This window comes from Ursus arctos, unplaced genomic scaffold (genome assembly GCF_023065955.2).
Source record: "Ursus arctos isolate Adak ecotype North America unplaced genomic scaffold, UrsArc2.0 scaffold_24, whole genome shotgun sequence".
NCBI classification, from domain to species: Eukaryota; Metazoa; Chordata; class Mammalia; order Carnivora; family Ursidae; genus Ursus; species Ursus arctos.
This window is the reverse complement of record NW_026622919.1, coordinates 3,331,117-3,351,682: the sequence shown is the minus strand read 5'-3', so window position 1 is coordinate 3,351,682 and position 20,566 is coordinate 3,331,117. Positions and strand designations below refer to the sequence as shown.

Genomic DNA, 20,566 nt, shown 5'->3' with positions numbered 1-20,566 from the left:
GAGGCGAAGAGCCCAAGCTCTGTCCACCTTGCTTCTACTGGGTCAGAAGTGAGGCCCAAGCCCTGCCCTTAGCGAACAGCCAGAGAGCTCGGGTGGGAGGGGGCTGCAGTCTGAGACAGCGGGAGGCAATCTGCCGGGGAGAGTGAAGAACAAATGGCTCATTTGTCCCCAGCTAGAAGCAGCCATCACAGACAGAAATCATCAAAACAGCCTGAAACGACACTGCTGAGTTCGGAAGCAAATGGTCGGAGGAAGCGCACGTGCAGCACACCAGCATCCGTCGGAGGCCCCCCGCCGGCGGGACTGGTCCCTTACCTGGAGGCTGGATCCCTGCAGCGGCCCGCAGAGCGTTGTAGCTGGACACCCAGTTCTCGTGGTCCACGCTGCCCCTGCAGCCCACCACCTTCACCCACTCTGGGTTTTCATTCATCACTTCCCCCGTGCTGGTGGTCCACTCCTTGCCCAGGCCGCCCACATACAGATGCTCGTCCTTCACAGCCAGCCACTCGGCTTTGAAGCCTGGGGACAAGGAGATGAGGGAGCGTGCCTGAGGTGACAGCCACGCCTCTGCTCCCCAGGTTCTTGCGGGGTCCGGCAGCCTTGGGCATCAGAGGTCACCCGTGCTGGACCTCCCGCGAGGCAATGATGAGAGAGCAGAGGGCAGGACAGTCTGGCTCAGGGTTCCATTCCCAGAGGGTCAGCATTTGGGCACCTGCCCTCTGCCTTCTATTCTCCCCCCTCCCCACCCTCTAGGACCTGTCACATTCTCTTCAGCCACTCAATCCAGGAACCCGCTGCTGGGACAGCCTCTCCTAAACGGATTCAGATGGCTCCTGCCACTGGCGCTGCACCTGCCCCTCCACTCTCCAAGGCCCAGCCGGCCACTGGTCAATCTCCTCTGATCCCCAAGCTCTGTTTCTCAAGCTGTACACCCCAACCTCACGACCACCTCCAACCCCAGGCAAGAGGAAGCGCTTGGGGTTATTATCACGGCAGAGAGTGGGTCCTCACAACGGTGCCTGGCGCCCACTGAGAGGAGGGGAAGCGCCAGGAGCCAGAGCTAAGAGGGGCTGGTGGGGGCTCAGAGTCCACTCCAATCAGTGTGTTTACCTTCTTAGACAGTTTACTTGCTGTGAGCCCACCTGGAAGGCTGAGTGCACTCAGGCTGTGTGGGACGCTAATCCCCATGCACCCTGCGTTCTAAATTGTGCTTGCTCTCCCAGATGTTTTGCAAGCTTCTTGCTGGCCCTGAGGACCCAGGGCTGCGGCCCACCCCGAGAAATGGCAGCAGGCTGCAGAATGCTTTTCTGCAGGTGGCTCTGCAGGGACCTGCTGAGTTCCTGTGGTCCCGGGGGCCTCACCAGCTTCCCTGGGTCACTTCTGAGAAAAGAGCCTCTCCGTTTACCAGGCCTTCCATCCTTTCTGATGACCCAACCACAGACAACCCGAGGCTCTACTTTCCTCCTGACCCAACGGGGAAGAACAGACCTACAACGGCTGCGCATAAACGCTGACAGACTAAGGCAGGAATCGGGCAACCAATGTCTTCTCTGAACCCTACGTCCGGACGGTCCCCTGCCCCTGGCCCCAGGCGTGGGCGAGCACTGAAGGGGTCTCATCATTGCATGGAGGGCTGGCAGACAGCGCGTGCCCCACAGGCCCCGCTAGTTGCTGCCACTCCTCTGACCTGAGAGGGGCCTGCAGCGTTTAGCTCCCTGAAGGGTGCAGACCCACGTGGGGAGCACAGGCAAGCATGGAGGCTTTCGTCAACTCTCCCGCTCGTGCCCAGAGCCTCCCTGCCCCTTGCCCGTCTGGGGCTCTGGGCCACTCCGGCTCCCTCTCGAAGCTCTGTGCTCCCCGCCGCCTAAAAGCCGTAACTCCTTTCCAGCACACGGCAGAGCAGTGGGTCACAGAGGATTTCCAAGCTCGGATCCCACTCAAGTGCAGTCACTGCCACGCACGCACAGACACTCCTCCTGCTGTATGTTCAGAAAGGAGTGCTACACAGCGCAGTTTGCCTTTCCAATACAGTCTCAGTTCAAAATGGGAGCAATCTGACACCATGGCTTTAAAGGTAAGATGCTTGGAGGCTGTCATTGCCACGTGCTCTGAAGACACCTTTGAAGATACAAGAAGGGACTCATTCCCGGAAGTGCCGAGAGCAGCAGCGGACAGGGCGCACAAACTTGTCCTGGAAAGGACCCGCTCCTACTGGAGGGCCTGTTTCGGTGTAAGGCCTGCTCTGGGATGGGGCGGCCGTGGGTCAGAAGCAGGAGGGAGATGGCTCTACCTGGTGTTCCCTCCTCCTGGTTGCGTGAATGCTCTACCACGCATGTACACAAACCAAACTGGCAGTCAACCGAAACCTGTCCCCTAACACCCCAGGCAAAGCCGGGAGACGGAGATGGTCCGACCTACCTTTCCCCACCGTTCCATCGCCATCGGACAGAATCACCCATGGCACGGCTTTGGTGCCCTCGATCTGGTAGATGACTCCTGTCCGGTCGTCCACAGAGTAGAGTCTCCCGTTGAAGACGATCAGCTCAGACAGCTCCATGCCCCGCCCCTTCTCAGCCAGATGGGACTCTAGGACCCCGTGGCCTTTGTCCCATTCCACAGCCACCTTGTCCCCGCTGTCTGAGAGGGTCAGATAGCCCTTCCTCAGGTAACTAAACCAGGTATTTTCCTCTTGGGCTCTAGACTCTGTGTCCAAGTCGGCAATAACTGCAATTCGGTACCGAGTCCCGCCCGGCGTCCTCTGGGGGGCAGACAGGGGGTAGGTGTCATTGTACCGGTCAGCAGCTGCCTGGCTGAGCCTCCAGTTGTGGGCGTTGGGCACAAGGGGCCTGCCTGGGGGTGGGCGGTGGGAGTAGAGCAGCCAGAGGACGGCAACGCCCACAAAGGACGGCAGGATCACTTTCCAGCGGGGGCGGAAGCGGGGGTCCGCTGCCTTGGTCATGGACGCCAGCACCGGAAGGCCCCCTACACTTATCCGGAGGGCGTGCATAGGCTCATTCCATTCCAGGTGGTTGGAGGGCTGGACGGGCATCAGACTGAAGGGCAGGCGGGACCTGGACACCCAGACAGAGAGGACAGGGGTCAGCGACCTGCAAAGCACAGAGGCTTCCCAATTACTTGAGGGTGCAGAGCCTGAAGGCTGCCTTATCCAGAATGGCACCATCACGACTTTGTGGCCATTACTACTTCCTTGGCTTAATTAAACCCTGACTCCAGCACCATCTCTATTTACTCTTACTCAGCAGGATGAGAAGTCTTTTCAAAGCAAAGTTATTCCATCTCCTCTGTCTCAACTGGCAAGAAAAAAGCTCAGTGAGGGCAAGCTCTGTGTAGGCTGGTGCTTTACCAGCTCAGAAAGAGGGCGCAGCAGTGGGGAGGGAGGGAGTGGGGGTGCTGAGGGGTCTGGGCAGGACAGGGCAGCACAGGGTCCAGATGTGTACGCTCATCGAATGTCACCTCGTTTGAGAAGCTCTCCCTGAGGGCTCTGCTCCCAACAGCACCCCCCTTGGCTTCTGCCACCCCCCAACACCATGTTACACAGCTATCAGTGTGTTTGTCCAACTGTGTCCCGCGCTCCTAGGATAGCGCACAGAGCAGACGTATGCTCACCCAGCGAGTCTTGACTTCCTCCTGGGCAAGGTTTCTGTAATATTAATGTATATATAAAACAGATTTAGGCTAAACAGAAATTGGCAAAGTCTTTCCTCTGGCGCCCTTCGATTAATGTAAATGACACAGGGACCAGCATCTGACTGGCCCTCATGGCCTGGAGCCCAGCATCAGCACACTGGCCCCAAGGGACAGCTGGCTTCACCTGGGGCCTGGCTTGGCCTGGGACCCTGGCCCGCTCCCGAGTGCAGCAGGACAGCTGGGTGGCAGCGGCCAGGAAGTGCAGTTTTTCACCACCTGCCCCCAGCTTACGTCCCCAGCACAAACCACGTAGCCTGGTCGGCATGGCCACGGCGGCGCCAGGCCAGCATCTGTCTCAGGGCAGCTGCCAAGCTGGGGGAGCAGAACCAGCAGAGCGTCAGCCCCGGGCTGCGGCGCTCAGGCTCTGTCTTCAGTTGTGACTCAATATGTCCCGGCCTGGGACAGTCCCCCGGCTGGACATTTCTGCCGCCTGCCCCCAAATAAACCAACAACGGGACTTCAGGGGCAGATGCTCCTCTCACTGCCAGGTGGCAGCGGGAAGGGTGGGGACTGGGGAGTGCCGCACCACTGGGGCCCCTCCCCTGCAACCCAGTCCATGCAGCCCTTGTGCAGGGGCCACTGACGAGCTCCTGTCCACGCCACAGGCCGCTGGCGCAGAGAGTGGAAAAACATGGCAATGGTTCCACGTGGAAGCCAGCCCTTTCCTTCTCTTGCTTTTGGACCAATGTTTAGGTTTTGCCCATAGGATCAGGTGCAGAAAAGGGACCTCTAAGGAGCAAGCAAGGTGCCAGGAGGGTGCCGTGCGGGGTGGGGGGTGGGCGGCAGGCTTGGGAAGCCCTCCCGCTCCTCACCTCAGGTGCTGGTCCCAGGCTTCCCTCCTGGGCGAGGACTCCCTCCTCCCCAAGAAGTAGGTCCGTTGTGGCCACAGAGCCAGTGGCTGAGCCTTCTCAGCTGGGAAACAGGGGTCCCAGCCGCTGCCCCCCCCTTCTGCTGCACCCAACCCCAGGCCTTCACAAACTACGGCTGGGCCCAAGCCACCCGGCATCGCTCTTCTGCATGACGTGGCCGCTGAGCTCTCAACTCCCACATCTCACCTCTTGTTCCAAATTCTGCCTGGATTCCTAACGCATTTGGAACTTAGGATTTCCAAGTAAGTCTTACTCCCTCTCCTCAAACCTCGTTGCCCCCAACTCCTCCCTCAGAAATAGTGCTGGTGATGGGGGAGCCACCACATTCACAGCTGCCTGGGGCAAAACTTTCCCTGAAACCCTGGGAGATGCCCTTTTCTGCACGAGATTATACTGTGACCAGAAGTTCTGAACCACGAGCGTCTGGAGCCCTCTAGGTGTGGCCCCCACTCTCCTTTCACAGCAGCTGCTCCGACAGCAAGCTTGTCGATTCGGTCACCCCCCAGCCCCACCCCTGCACCCACCTGCTGCCACACCCCTCCCTGCTGACCTACTTGCCCCCCCCCCCCGCAACCAGTGACCCCTGCACCCCCACGAGCAGATCAGACCATATCACCGTGTGCTGCAGGAGTAAACCCTCACTACTACGGGGCCCCTGCCGGGACCTCGCCCCCCAGAGCCGGCTCCTCTGCGGCCCACCAGCCACCACGGCCCTCATGCACCCCTGCCTGGGCCACTCCTGCCTCTGCACGGCTAGCTCACTTTCTTTTCTGGATGTCCCTTAGGAAGACTCGGCAAAAGGGACATCCAGCTCCCCCCCCCGCCCCCCCCCCCCCCACCGAGCTGCCCCGTGTGTCTGCCCCGTGTGTCTGCCCACTCGCCAGCTCGGCAGCCTGCTCCTTCTCTTCACCGCCCCCTGCAACTTGTGTAATTACCTTTGCTCAGCCTTAGCGCCACAGGGCAGGGGCTGGCCCACCGCGAGCTTACACCCCTGGTCCATGGCGGGGCCAACAGTGGAAACTCCGCACGCATTTGCGGAAGGAATGACAAATACGCCCACACCTTCAACAGCCCATCAGCTCCAGACCCGTTCGCCCCCTTGGTCAGACTGCAAATCCACAGCCCTGTATCCGGCCCCTGGCTGTCACACTGAGGGGTAGCCTGGTGTCACCATTGTGATGTGTCATCCTACTGGGCCCTGGTCTGCCCCCTCTCCATTCCTGAGTCGCCATCCTGCCACTGGTCATCTTGTCACATCTCCTGCCCGCTGGCTTCCCACAGAGGACGTAGGGGGCCAGGGTGGAGCCCCGATGGCCACACATCTCATGCACCAGGCTGCCTGGCCCTGCTCCAGGGGTTCCAGGGAAAAAGAGCCCCGTCCCACTGTTTGGGGACAGTTTAGCTATGCCTGCTCTTCTGGTTCCTTCACCTTCTACAAACATGTCCAAATCTGCCACCTGAGTGGCCATTTGATCTCCAGATTACAGATTACACCCTCAGGTATGCCGAAAGCACCCAATAAATATTGTGGATGAATGATTATCCGTGAGTGAGCAGAGAACCACCCCCAACCCCTAACACTTTGGTCCCTCCCTGTCCCTCACCATCCTGAAGAGCGATGGTGAATCCCCAATTCTGAATGAATGGAGAGAGACCCCTCCCAGCCCTGTGACACCCTGCTCCCTCCCCGTCCCTGAACACCATAGAAGAGAACCACCCCTCAGTCTCTTAAGGGTGCTCCATGTCCTATGGCTAAACCTCCTGCCAGCAGGGACGGTGAGACTGCACGGTGACACTCTCCCAGGTCCTGCTCCTCCTGCCTCTCCCCAGGCCCTGGGGCTGTAGCTCCTTCCCTACCACCCAACTCTTCTTCTGCCTCTTCCCTGAGATGACCTCAGTCTCCAGGGCCACAAGCACTACAGTGAGGGCTCCCTGCGCCTTCCTAGCCTGCACCTGTCCCCTGAATTCCAGGCCCAGCAGGCCCAGCTGCTGAGCCTCGTCTGCCGGCGGGCACCTGAACGGGCTCCCTCAGGAATTTACTGACCAGCCGAGGGCTCTCCCAGACCTCAGAGGTCATCCTGGGGAACAGCCGGATCACCTTCTTGCCTCCTCACATCCCAGCAGGCACCAGGCCCCCTCGCTGGTCTGGTCTGTACCCCGGCTCCAGACTTGGGTCCCATCTCACCGTGGCCTCCTGGTGATCTAGACCATCCAGGTCCAACCTGCACTGCCATTCACCAGCTGCTCGACCTGGCACCCCTAGGCCTCAGCTCCTTTGCAGGTAAACTGTGACAGAACAGTACAAGAGTCGCGCTGCTGGCTGAGTCAGACGCTGCAGGACTCGGCACAGATCGCCCGCTCCTGTCTGCCTGCCACCCTCGTCACTTTGCTAGCACCTGCGCCCAACTGCCCGGAGGGCCCAGCTTGATAAGTAAACCTGATGAGAAGTGGCTGGGCCATCCTGTAAGTACTGAGCATAGCAGCGACGTGAAGGACTCTACAGCCCGCAAAGATAAACAAAGGGACTACCACAGAAAGTGTGCGTGACCCTGGTCTAGACACTCTCAAATCCATCCTCCACACAACTGAGAGAATGCTTTTTCTAAAAACTGAATCCAGACTAAAGTTCTTTGCTAGATCCCAAAGCTGTCCCACTAAAGGACAAACTCCTCAGCTCCCCCTCACACACACCCCCAATGCTGGGCTTTTTACAATTCCATAGCCCACAGTCAAGCCCCTGTGCGTGATGCTTCTGCCACCTGGGATGACAATCTCCCTGACCACAGTGAACGATCTGGAAGTCCCTGGCTGTGCCATGATAGTGATGCTTCTGCTGCCCCTTTCCCCTCCTGCCCTATGTCTACAGTGAAGGACCTCCTCCACCACCAGTGAGCTTCCCTCCTGTGGACACCCGTCCAGGCCTCACCCCTGAACCTGAGTGTCCCCTTATATGTTGATAATGATTGTGCAGATGTGACTCAGTTAAGGATCATGAGATGAGGAGATGATCCAAGGGAGCCCTAGATGCAACCCCGAGTGTCCTTATAAAAGGCAGGCAGAGGGACATTAGACAGTGATGGAAGAGGCCACATGACCACAAAGGCAGAGAGGGGAGTGATGTGGCCACAGCCCAGAAGCGCCTGGAGCCCCCAGAAGCTGGAAGAGGCAAGGACAGACTGCCCCCTAGAGCCTTCAAAGGGAACACAAACCCGCTGACACCTTGATTTCAGCCCAGTGACACAGAGACTGGATTTCTGGCGTCGGCACTAAGAACACGTGCGTGTGGTTTCCAGCCACCACGTCTGTGGAAACTTGCCACGGCAGCCCTGGGAACAAATGCACCTCCTCACACACTGTCCTTTGTGCCTCCTCCTTCTGGGGCGCGGCTTGGCTACAACGCGGACCACACCGTACTGCCACCACCTGTCCTGCCTGACTCTGGGCTCCTGGAGGGCAGGGGCTCTGCCTTATCAGGCTGGTTCCCAAGACCTAACCAACGGGCAGAGCACCTGGGGCCCCGTCACCTTTTGTTAATAAGAGAATGACCACTTCCAGTGATAATGGAGTGGAACTCTGTTTGTCTTTCAGAACATTCCTTTTCACCGCTGGAACCATTTTTCTTTGCATCAAAACCCAACCTTGATCCTCATCCCTCCATTAAGACCCTAGGAATTACTTCCGTTTTGTAGAATAAAATCAGATGCTTTTCCATTTGTTCTCCACAACCCCAGGATGGCTCACACCCAGAACTGACGGCGAGCTGCCTATCTTGTGCAGAACGAGAGCTTGTTTTTATTTAAAAACAAGAACAAAAACACCCCCCCCCAAACTTCCAGCTATGAACACCGACAGAAATTGGCCAGTGAAGGTGAGTGTTAAATGGACAAAGCTGCTCCTAGAGGAGGGGCCTGTGTGAAGCTCTCCCTTGCCCATAGCCCTCAAAGCACTAAGCAGTTTAAATACTTGCTGTATTGTGACAAGAAGGTTGGTAGCCCCACCTTCTGCAGCCTAATGGGCTGATTTCATACCACCAGGAAAATCAGAACCACACCGCCCCAGTAAAACGCCACGGGTTCCTTGGTTGGCCGTGCTCACCTGTCGGGGTGGGCCTGCAACCAGTTCTCTCCTGTTCAGAAACCCCCGGGGATCGCACCCCACTGGCTCCTTTCTCCTGTACCAGCCGTGCTGCAGGGCAAGATCCTTGGAAAGAGCCATCCAGAAGAACCACTACCACCACCCAGGCTGCTCCAGGCCCAACTTTCTTCTCCAGCCCCTCTTTTTCAGACAGGTGTCAAGAATGGCTCACCGGCACCCCTACATTTCTGGTTTCTGTCACCAGTACTTCCTTATAACACAGGCCTGAAACAGCAAGGTGTAACCCTGTGTCTTTCCACTCCTAAGTGGGTCCCTGGACTCCAAGGGGAGTGGCACTGCCAGGGAGACGCTCCTGTCCTGGGCCCCAGAGGGAGCGGCCACCCTACCTTCTCAGATCATCCTTGGGCCTGCCACGGGACTCTACAGAAGGCTCGGAAGAAAGGTGGCAGCCACTCCTGACACAGCCCACAGCCCAGAGGGTCTCATTCTCCTTTTCCTTCAGGTGTGTGGCAGGTGGCAGAACAAACAGGTTTAACTGCAGCTGCCAGAGCAAAACTCCTCCCTTCCAGGATCTAGGAGGGGCAGGAAGCAAGAGCGCAGCCCCGAGATAAGGAGGCCTCCTCTGCCTCCCCACTCAGGCTCTGCCTCCCCCCTCAGACTGTGCCTATGCCCCTCAGGCCTTCCGTCCTGCACAGCAGCTTCCCCTTCCCCACCACAGTCTATGAACTGAACGGTTCTCCAGAGCTCATGTCCAGAGAGCTGGCAGGTCTCAGAGTCCCCGCTCTGCTCGCTGCCTATGTGCACTTCCTGGCTGGAGAGGAAAGAGCTCAGCCTGTTGACCCTGCACTTGTCAGAGTGACGCAGAGTGACACAGAGGCCCAGGGCTTCAGAGTCTCAGAAAGTGCTGGTGTGTCTCAGGGGAGTGAACATCAAACACCCGCTGGGGGCCAGGCTCTGCGAAAATGTTACCCGATTCAAGGCATTCTCCCACTTTGGACTCACCAAAGCTGTATTGTACTTGAAAATTTCATTTCGAATTTGAATGGGGTGAGCAGCAGAAGGAAACAAGGAAGGAACAAGTCACAGTAGCCAAGTGTGTCCTTCAGGGACTAACTGAGGCCCTCCTCCCAGACAGCAATTTCCTTAAGGCTGCGACTCCACACCTCCCACCCCCTTACTCTGCATACAGCAGGCACTCACGACGGCTTCCTGAAGCAAGTTAAACACAACTCACGATAACTTCTTTTTCAGCCATTTTTGTTTATAAGCCAACCACCCGAGAGAAGTGGGATTTCTATTACTGCTGCTGTGTGGACTCCGAGCAGATGCGGCGGCCTGACACCACACACCTGTTCACAGCCCTGCAGGATGGGCCCCACTGGGCTAAGATCAAGGGCTGCATTCCCGCAGAGGCTCCTGCGGAGAACCCTCCTCCCAGACGGTCCCGCTTCTAGAGGTGCCAGCGTTGCTTGACTTGCAGCCCCTCCTCACCTTCCAAGCAGCAACACTGCATCTCTGCTTCTCCGCTACCCCCACCCCTGCTCTTCTGCCTCTTGTCTTCTGCTTCCTCCGGCCGTGATTACGTGGCCCACCTGGATAACCCAGGATGCGGTTCCTAGTTCAAGGTCAGCTGATCAGCACCCTTCCTTCCATCTGCTACCTTTGTCCCCCCCCCCTTACCACGTCACATACTTGCAGGTTCTGGGGGTTAGGATGTGGACATCCTGGGGGGCCGTTTTTCTGCCGACCACAGGAAGGGAGACAGGGAAAAGACGTCCAGCTTTCCCAGGGGCCGGGGCCATCCACACACCGCTCTGTCCACGGTGCGGGCAGCCCAGCTCCGGAGCCCGGCACCGTCTGCGTTCATTACATCACAGGACGGCTGTGTGTGCTGAAGCTGTATCGTCAAGGTTATACGTCAGGAGGACGTTCAGCAAAAAGTTACCCTTCCATTCGAAAGCCACATTCCAAAAAACACTTCCCATTATCAGGGTTGTTTTCCTGAAAGCCTGAAAATAAGGGGGCGCAATTAAAATTTCACCATCCACCCAAATCAGTGGGGTTGCCCCTGACCGAACCCATCTTCTGTCCTGTTCTCCCTAGGGCCGGCTCCCCGGACACAGCAGTCAGCACCGCAGGAGGCACGCAGCCCGGCTGGACCCGCTGCAGCCGTTCTGGACGCGTGGGGATCTGACACTTCCGCACTGGCACTCAGTGTCTGCACCATGCCTCGTTCCCTATGGCATGTCCCCGGGTGAACACAGACGCAGGAACGCTCTCCTTGGGAACCCCAAGCTGTGAGTTCCAGGGAGTGACTGCACTTGTTACAGATAAACAAGCAGGAGTCAAAAGAAACAGAGACAAAAAGAAAAACTGAATCTCTTCCCAGATTTCCCTATTATCAGGATGTTTTGTCTAAGTAATTGTCTTGGTCTCATGAGAAGGAAAATCCACATAAAATTCCTAAAGCCACAGTCCCGAGTATTAGTGAAAGGAAAAGAGCACTTGCTAAATTTTCTCTCCAGTGTCCCAGGTACCATTCCACAAATGTCTACAAGATAAAGAAATGACGTCCCTGTCACGGTGCTGACCCAATTCAGGATGCTGGCCTGCTCTCTCAGATCTGAGACGCTGTTTTTGAAAGAGGAAACACTCGAGTATCTGCAGAGCGACTCCCAACGGCTGCCGTGAGGACTGCCACACAGCTGCCCAGAGGGTCTTAAGACTCAGATGAAAGGGGCCGTGTACTTGTGAGCCTGCACGAGCCCACCTCAGAGGCCACACGTGGGCGGGGGCTGGGGGGGACACACCACCAGAACGAAGCCTGCTCCTGTCACACTCTGGGTCTGTCCGCACCACCTCTGTGGCTCAAGGAAGCACAGCAGGTGAGGTGCACAGTTGCACCAACAGCTGAAACCAACACGTTCACTACACGGCTGTGGCTGTGCAAGTGTGGCAGGAACCACAGCGGGGTACAGTTTTAGGGGGAAGAAGGCTTTAGCTACAGAAGGCATCAAATGCTCAGACGGACACCTCAGCTGAGGGATCATAGGGGACACAAAGTGGCTCATATACACTTGCAAGTCTAGGACTTTCTCCACCGCCCTGGGGCGTAACACGCCTTCTGTGATCAGGTCCAGTGAGAACACCAAGACTACTCAGCCTCCAGGCCACTGCCTGAACAAACGCATGCTTCACCGGAGTCCCCCCCACTGCCCAGGATGAGACACCCGCCCAAGTCCAGAGGGGAGAAGCCTGGCCCATCAATGTATCTTTCAGGAGGGCCCTGGAGGCCAGAATAGAGGGCTCATTGAGGCTGTTGGGGAGGGGCCCTGGGGAGGCTGCTGGCTGCTGCGCCCACAGGCCCAGGCTGGACCGTCCTGCTCAGAGGCCTGTGGGGTGGGGCTGGGAACTGGGGGGAGATCTGTCCCAATACATCTCTGAAAAGGGAGAGGAAGGAGAGGCTGCAGCACCTGCTTCCTCTTCACAAACCCTCCTGTGACCCCATGCTTTTGCCAAGTTTTGGTCCTTACACTGAGGAGCCAGCAAGAGGCAGCTGACATCAGCAGACGCATGGTCCCAAACCTACGCTCTGTGGAAAATGCACTAGGGAAAGACGTCAAGCATACACTCTGGGACAACAGTGAAAAGTGGGGGTGCTGTGCTAAGAGACCCTGGTTTCCCTGGGGCAAAAGCTGGATCTGGCAGACAGGAGAGTGACTGAGAGTGCTGGGGGCCCGCCAAGCCTGGGGACACACAGGGCAAAGGGAAGGCACCAAGTAACAAGGATGGAGGAGGAGGCGCCACGACCCCAGGATGAGAGGACCAGGCCAGATGGAAGAGCGGGAGGAGGGTGGACAGTTTGGGTGCAAAAGGAAGGAAAGTAAGGCCTGGGTCGGGGGAGGCTGGCCTGCTGCGGGTATGACAAAGTAACAGTCTGAGAGGGGAGGGCTCCCTAGCGGGAGAGGAGAGGCCCGGCAATCAGAGAAAAATCATGGTGGGGAGGGGCAGGAAAGGACTGGACTCAGGGACAGCTGTCCCAGTGAGTCAGGAAAGGAATGAGTCCTCCAGGGTCCAAAGCTGTCCCACAACAGGCAGAGGCGGGGAAGAGTCAGAGCAGGGCAGGGGTCCCCTGAGTAGGAGAGGGGTAGGTGTCCCATAGTAGTCAGAGGGGGTGGGAGTCCCGCACTAGTCAGAAGGGCAGGTGTCCTATGCCAGTCAGAGGAGTAGGTGTCCTGCACCAGTCAGAAGGGGAGGTGTCCCGCACCAGTCAGAGGGGGTGGGTGTCCCGCACCAGTCAGAGGGGGGAGGTGTCCCGCACCAGTCAGAGGGGGTGGGTGTCCCGCACCAGTCAGAGGGGGGAGGTGTCCCGCACCAGTCAGGGGGGGAGGTGTCCCACACCAGTCAGAGGAGGGAGGTGTCCCGCACCAGTCAGAGGGGGTTGGGAGTCCCGCACCAGTCAGAGGAGGGAGGTGTCCCGCACCAGTCAGAGGGGGTTGGGAGTCCCGCACCAGTCAGAGGAGGGAGGTGTCCCGCACCAGTCAGAGGGGGGAGGTGTCCTACACCAGTCAGAGGGGGGAGGTGTCCTGCACTAGTCCAGAGGAGTAGGTGTCCCCCACTAGTCAGAGGGGGCGGGTGTCCCACATCAGTCGGGGGGGGGGGGGTGTCCCGCACCAGTCAGAGGAGTAGGTGTCCCGCACCAGTCAGAGGGACAGGTGTCCCGCACCAGTCAGAGGAGTAGGTGTCCCGCACCAGTCAGAGGGGGGAGGTGCCCCGCACCAGTCAGAGGGGGGAGGTGCCCCGCACCAGAGGGGGGAGGTGTCCCGCACCAGTCAGAGGGGGGAGGTGTCCCACACCAGTCGGGGGGGGGGGGTGTCCTACACCAGTCAGAGGGGGGAGGTGTCCCGCACTAGTCAGAGGAGTAGGTGTCCCCCAGTAGTCAGAGGGGGCGGGTGTCCCACATCAGTCGGGGGGGGGGTGTCCCGCACCAGTCAGAGGGGGGAGGTGCCCCACACCAGTCAGAGGAGGGAGGTGTCCCGCACCAGTCAGAGGAGGGAGGTGTCCTACACCAGTCAGAGGGGGGAGGTGTCCCGCACTAGTCAGAGGAGTAGGTGTCCCCCAGTAGTCAGAGGGGGCGGGTGTCCCACACCAGTCAGAGCCAGTGAGAGTCCTGTAAGTCAGCCAAGGTAGGTGTCTCTCAAGTCAGAGGGGGAGGTGTCCGCCGCCCGTCAGACGAAGGAGACAGTTTCTTGGGAGTCTGAGGGCCGGGGCGGGACGTGGCGGGGTAGGAGGGCGGCGGCGCGGGCCCGTCGCGAGGCAGGGCGCGGCGGCCACGGGTGCAGCCGTCACTCACCCGGTGCAGGCTGGCTCCGGGGCCCGCGGGCGGCGGGGCCTCCCTGCAACAAGGCCGGGACCCAGCGGGCAGCCGACTTCCGCCCGGCGCACTCGCCCGCTCTCCGGGACGCGCTCCCGGCAGCCTCTGCTCCGCGGCTGCGCGCCGGCGCGGGCGGGACTGCTGGGAATTGTAGTTTTTACTGCTCGGCGAGCCCCTACGGGGGCCGGGACGAGAGGGAGGGGTGCAAACGTGCGCCGGGACCGCCCCGCAGGCCCCTTCCACCGCTTTGTCCCGGAACGCTGTCCCCACAAAAGCGGGAGGCGGGGATCATTTCTCGAGCTGAGATTTTAGGACGTCTTGCCTGGCGCTGTTGACCCCTGTGGTCTCCCGGGAGCCGGGGAAACGGGGACCCCTTTATGCCACCCTCATTATCAGAGAGCCCCTCTCCTCGGCTCTTCTGATGGGCCACTTCGGAAAGCTGATCAGTTTCCAGAGCAAAGATCAGGGCGCAGGTCTACAGGCTTGCAGTGTCCTGGCGGGGGGAGCGTGCTGGGGGTGGGGGTGGGGGTGGTTCCCTGCCCTTGATTTACTGTCAAAGAATGTCCTCCAAATAAGGGTATCCAGTTCGCCCCGTTTCTCCAGTCCCCTCCCCGGTCTCTGAGCTATTTTAATGGAATATATTAAGAGGCATCCCTGCTCTCCACCCCCAAGTCCTGCAAAATTGCCCATTTTAGAAATCAAGAGAAAAGCCTGGTAGCAGTGAAGTGTTACATGAGAGCCAGGCAAGGGTTGGCGCTCTGCGGGTCTGCAGCTTGGCGTGCCCGCAATCACCCCAGGGCCTCCCAGGAGCCTTCCATTAGGTAACAGATGCACAACAGAAAAATTCAAATTATGTAAATGGTGTCCAGTGAAAAATAACCCTCCCGTCCCTGTTCCGCATTCCCTGCCCAGAGGCAGTCACTATTACTAGTTTCTTGTGGTTATTGTTAGAGAGATTTTGTGACATGCAAACAAATCATAAAGGCATATATGAAATTACCTTTTTAAAAAACCAAATGGAAATTTGCTAAACACTCGGTTCGGCATTTTTGGCCGGTGGAAAGGGGACAAACCCTTCTTGAATTTATTTGTTTCTCGTTATGTGAAACTGAGCTCTAACTATATACCACATATTACTATTATTTTAAATTATTTGAACTTTTATTTGCGAAGATATGTATATATGCCTCCCAGCTTGAGAAAGAAAAGGCTAGTCCTGCTCTCTTGAAAGTTCTCCATACTTCTCCCCCTTCCAAACCCCCTCCCACCCCAGGAAGTGAGTGCAATCTTGAATCACTCTCATGCTTTATGTTATAATTTTAGCAAATAGGTATGTATCCCTCAACAATATATATGCATATTATAACTTGTACAAAAATGAAATAAAATTGTATGCGATGGGTGGGCTATCCCGTTGCTCCACAGATATCATCAGGCGTGTTCATTTTGCCAATCTGATGGGATGAGATATCTTCTCATTGCCCGATTACTGAGAAGTTGTGTATCTTTCTTATGTTTTTTGGCCATGTAGATTTTTTCTTCTGCAGATGCACCGACATCTCAGTGTCATTTTGGGGAAATAATCCATCCTTTCCCCATTGGTATATATGCAATGCCATCTTTTGTCACAGATCAAGTTTCCATATATACATGGGTCTGTTAGGGGCTCTCTAATATGTCGTATGGGTATCATTGCTCTTGTCTGCTCCAATACCACAGTCCTCACGCTTACCTCTTTATAATAAACCTCCATATGTTGTAGGATAATTCCCCCTCAGCCCCCTCCTACATCCCATCCACCCCTAACTTTTGGGGTTTTGAATGGAGTTGCTTTAAATCTACAGATTAATTCGGAGAGACTTGGGAGTTTTACGATGTTAAGCCTTCTACCCAAGAGCACAGTTTGCCTTTCCATTTACTTTGGTCTCCGTTAATGTTTTTCAAACATTTTTCACTCCGCAGCACAGCTAACAAGCTGTGTGGTTATGTAGACGCGTGTTTCCTTCTCTGCACAGCTGCATAGTACTCCACGGTGTGCATGTCCTGTTATTTCTTTTGCCAGGCCCCTAATGCTGTCCTTCTAGGATATGTGTGATCTTCTTGCATTACAGCAATGCTTCAGGGCAAATCCTCCAACTCGCGTGTTGGAGCACAGCTGTGTCTATCTGTAGCATAAATTGCTGGAAGGAAGATTACTAGGTCAAAGGGCGTTCACATCCTCTAGTTCACATCCTCTAGACGCGGCCTTCCTGCCTTCCGGAGAGGCCGTGCCCCGGAAGTGCTCTTCACGTGCACCCAGGTGTTCCTGTGGTTTAAAGTCTCCTTACTTCCTTTGCATGCTTGGCGACACCACCTTGGCCTTCGTCGAGAACTCTTCTCCCCCTTTTGTTTCTGTGGCTCTACCTGAAAGACTAAAAAATCTTCACTTTAATCTTCCATCGTGTGCTTACTTAACATCCCGGCTCACTCATTTCATAGTTAAGGCTTAAAATGGAGCAGTCCACCAGGGGGCCCTCCCATTTTATTTATCAAGGAAAATGCTGCGGGATGGTGACAGCTCCGTGTTCTCTCTGAAAGTGCCAAAAAGGAATTCCCACGACAGGGACATAAACAGCAAGAGATGGAGAAACTGCGGCATGGGGCAGTTAGTGCCTGGTGAGAGCCAGAAAGCACGTGGCAAAAGGCAGACCGCAAATGTGATTTCCTGTCCCTGACGGTTCGTCTTTGCGTCCAGTCCAGGGGGGCTTCCAGGGAAAGGCTTGTCCTCCTTACACAGAAGTCTTCTCCGGGCGTGAGGGCCGGTGACGCAGCAGATGATCCTTCTGTCCTTGCAGCTGCCGGTCCTGATCCCCACCTGCCCCCAGGCTTCCAGAAGGCAGGCACTGCCATCCAGGAGCAAGGAGCATGGGCCAGCGGCCAGGGAGGCTGGGTCTGGCCGCCAAGTTTCCATCTCTTCCAAATCTCCACGGAGACTCCCGCGCCCCCACCCTTTGGCAGTGGGACGCCACCATCTGAGCCTGCTTGTGGCTCCCCTTCCGAACAGAATGCAGAAGTTCGCAGTGCTGCTCTCTGCCCTTGTGGGATGGCTGGGCAGCCTGGCCCAAAATAGCTGGGACAGGCAGAATGTTGGGGCCACAGTGGGAAAAAAATCACAGTGTTGCTAATGACAGGCTGTGCTTATCTGGAACCCAGCGTCTTACAGACGTTAACCGAGGTCACATAGTTTTTTCTAGGGATGAGAAAACAGACACAATAAGCAGCAGTGATATGCCCGGAGAGAGAGAAGGGATTGCCAAACAGGGAAGGACATAGAATGCTGCCTCCTGGGAATGTTCTCTACCCCCGTGAGTCTCTGGACTTAAGGTCCCATGAGCTGCCCTTGTCTGAGGATATGGGGCCACTTGGGAAGGTTCAGGAAGCCCTTAAGTGTTTGGCCCAGACATCCTTGTGTGGGAGGTGTGAGCTCCTAGGGAATTCCAGGATGGGCGTGACCTATAACTCACTTGGGAACTGAAGAGAGAGACCTTGGGGGGGGGGGTGCTCATCATTCTGGTTGGCCCTGTCCTCTGACCCATCACGGGGCTGATGAAATCTCCCTCAGGCACTGCTGCTGGCTTTGGGTTCTGGTTTGTTATTATTTTTATTTTTATTTTTTGCCATGACTCTTGTCCTTAATTCTTTTTTTTTTTTTAAAGATTTTATTTATTTATTCGACAGAGATAGAGACAGCCAGCGAGAGAGGGAACACAAGCAGGGGGAGTGGGAGAGGAAGAAGCAGGCTCCCAGTAGAGGAGCCTGATGTGGGCTCGATCCCATAACGCCGGGATCACGCCCTGAGCCGAAGGCAGACGCTTAACCGCTGTGCCACCCAGGCGCCCCTCTTGTCCTTAGTTCTGGCCAGGACTTTCCAACAGGAAGATATTTGCTGAACTGGGAGCAGTCTGCCCTGCTTGCAGGAGGACACTATGGCCTTAACGGAGGACCAACAATCAGGTGGTCTGCAAGACCATCCTGGGCTTGCCCAGTGTCGCTTTCCTACTTACAGTTTTAAAGTGGTGATGAAGTGAGTGACAGAGAGCATTAGGGCACCTGGCCAGCTCTGCGTTTGGGTGACAGACCTTGTTTCTTTCATTGAGGGCTGAACTGTCCTTGTGAATCTTTGCCCATTTGCCTGTTGGCTTGAGCTGGGAGCCGTGATGCCCGAGATATGCTCAGACTGTAGTTCCCTTTTTTCTGGAACTTTCCACGCCTCTGAGCCTTCTGTCCCATGCGGATATCTTGGGAAATTCCAGGTACGTGTTGCTACATTTCGTATCAGTGCCCCTCAGCCTCCTGGTTTCTGCCTCAAGAGATATGAGTAATCCTTTTCTAACCTCCTGGGAGACGCGGGGGCTCGACCCAAGAAGAGGGAAGGAAGAAGATTATACTTCCCGTAATGACAGTTATCCTGAACATTCTCATGCTTTGTATCTGCTCCGTCAGGCCTTTCATCGGCCATGTGACAATTACAGAGTCACAGTCCTTTACCCCAAGCCCACAAAATACCAAAAGCTCTGAAAACGTGGCTTTCACCCCTGAGGCTGGCGTGAAGGACGTTGGCAGAACAGTGTGACCCGCAGCGTTGTGAGGGTGCGGGCGTCGGGTGGGGGGGCCCTGCCCCAGAGCCCGGCTGGGAGAGAGGCGCTGAAGGACGTCTGCATCTTACTCGGAACACATCTGACTGCATGGGTTCCGGGTAGGAGACCCTGGACCCATCTCTGCTTTATAGATACCGAAACTAAGGCCCCCTGAGGTGGGGCAGCGTCCCAGGCTCAGGACTTAAGGCCTTCGGCTAGAACGAGCAGCTGCTGCTGGAAGACAGTCATGAACTGGCTGTATTTCTAGAGCTCTGCTCTCTATTGGGCCTCTGGATTCCCGTCTTGGAATTACCTTTAAGATAACTGTCTTTCAGGGGCACCTGGGTGGCTCAATTGGTGAAGCGTCTGCCTTCAGCTCAGGTCATGATCTCCAGGTCCTGGGATCCAGCCCCACGTTGGGCTCCCTGCTCAGCAGGAGTCTGCTTCTCCCTCTGCCCCTGCTTGTGCTCTCTCTGTCTCTGTCTCTCTCTCAAATGAATAAATAAAAAGTCTTAAAAAAAAAAAAGGTAGCTGTCTCTCAGTTTTTCAACACTAAAGCCATCTCAGATGGGATAAAGAAAGGGGACAAATCTCTGCATCTGTTTCTCTTCCAAGCCACGTGCCCAGCTTCTTGTGTCCACAGTCCTGGTGTGGATCTAGGACTCCCTGGCAGGGAGCCTGGCAGGGGCTGCATGGAGACGTGGCTTCCTTGTCTCTCCTGCTTTTCTTGTGTGTCTCCCCCGGGCATCCCTGCTGCGAAGGCCAGCTGAGGACAGAGCCACTAGGGGAAGGTCAGCCAGCGTACTGGGCCTGGGTCCTGTTGGCCAGGAAAGCATGTAGGAACGAAGACGAGCTTATCTCTGGGTTTCCTGTGCCGATAAGCAAGCAGGGATGTGAGTTTTGCCAAGCATAAGGCACATGCCAAAGATCATGAACGATTCCCGAGTGTTGTAACGCCAGCCGAAACCCCACCTCCAACGGAGACACGTTTACGTGATCCTGCCGTAGTGTCCTTGAAGTTCTCCGTGGCCACTCAAGGATCAGGGCATCCTTCCTTTGTTCCCACAGGAGCCGGCGGACTGCCCGTGTCTCTGTGGCGCGGTTGCTGGGCCCTCCTGGCTTTGCCGCCCAGAAGCAGCACTCTTCTTTCATCTGCACGTTCTCCACTCTGCGGGCTCGAAGGTGTGCCTGCTGGGTGTGAGGCTTGCACGCTCCACCCCCTCTTGCCTCTTGGTTTCTCAGCCCTTCAGGCAGACACGTGGGGAGCAGCAGCAGGAAGGAATCTCCAAGGCCAGAGAGAATAGGGTGCTGTCTCGGTGCTTTGCCCGGAGCATCCCAAACCAGCAGCCCTGTTTCTGCATCTCCTGTCCGCACATGGCCAGAGAGAGAGGCCCTTGGGAGGGAGCGGTGATGACAAACAAGTTGCAGGTGTGACATCCCAGCTGATTGGGGGGAACGTGGGAACAGGGTTCAGAAAGAAGCAAGCAAGCAAACCGTTATCACCACAGCAGAGCGTCATTACTCTGGCCAGATCCTTCCTCTTCTCGCGATATGATAAGATGCCAGAACTAACCGTTCTGACTCAGTCTGGGGACGGAGACCAGCCTGACCGGGGCAGCTCCCCAAAAGCCCAGAGCAGCTCTCAGGGTGCGAGGCGGGGCCGGAGGAGCCTGTTCAGAGCTTGCATCTAAGTTGAGGGAAAGGCCTGTTTTTCATATCAAGGACCCAGAGGCCAATAGAGACTGAGGAATGCTGACGTCCCTCCTGGCCCTACCCTGACCACACTGTCCTCTGGAAAATGTGCACCCCCAGCCAGGGGTTCCTAACCTTTGGCTCACAGAGCTCTCTAAGAATCGGATCAAAGCAATAGACCATCCCTGTCCCACCAAGAACACGTGCACGCA

At 56.6% G+C, this 20,566-nt stretch overlaps 1 protein-coding gene across 3 annotated transcripts in view; it reads right to left on the bottom strand.

Moving 5' to 3' along the window:
• The window catches only part of LOC113244552 (soluble calcium-activated nucleotidase 1), a 32,080-nt gene extending 17,927 nt beyond the window's left edge, over positions 1 to 14,153 (bottom strand). Inside the window, exons 1-3 of one of the 3 annotated variants that reach the window (XM_026483993.4) lie at positions 14,026 to 14,153; positions 2,419 to 3,071; positions 316 to 519 (exon numbers count right to left, since the gene is read on the bottom strand). In XM_026483993.4, the coding sequence (XP_026339778.1) occupies positions 316 to 519; positions 2,419 to 3,049 (835 nt within the window). In that variant the 5' untranslated portion in view covers positions 3,050 to 3,071; positions 14,026 to 14,153. The remainder of the gene's footprint in view (positions 1 to 315; positions 520 to 2,418; positions 3,072 to 14,025) is intronic. The other 2 variants (XM_026483990.4, XM_026483991.4) reach the window with 2 other exon arrangements.
• Between the last annotated feature and the right edge of the window lie 6,413 nt (positions 14,154 to 20,566).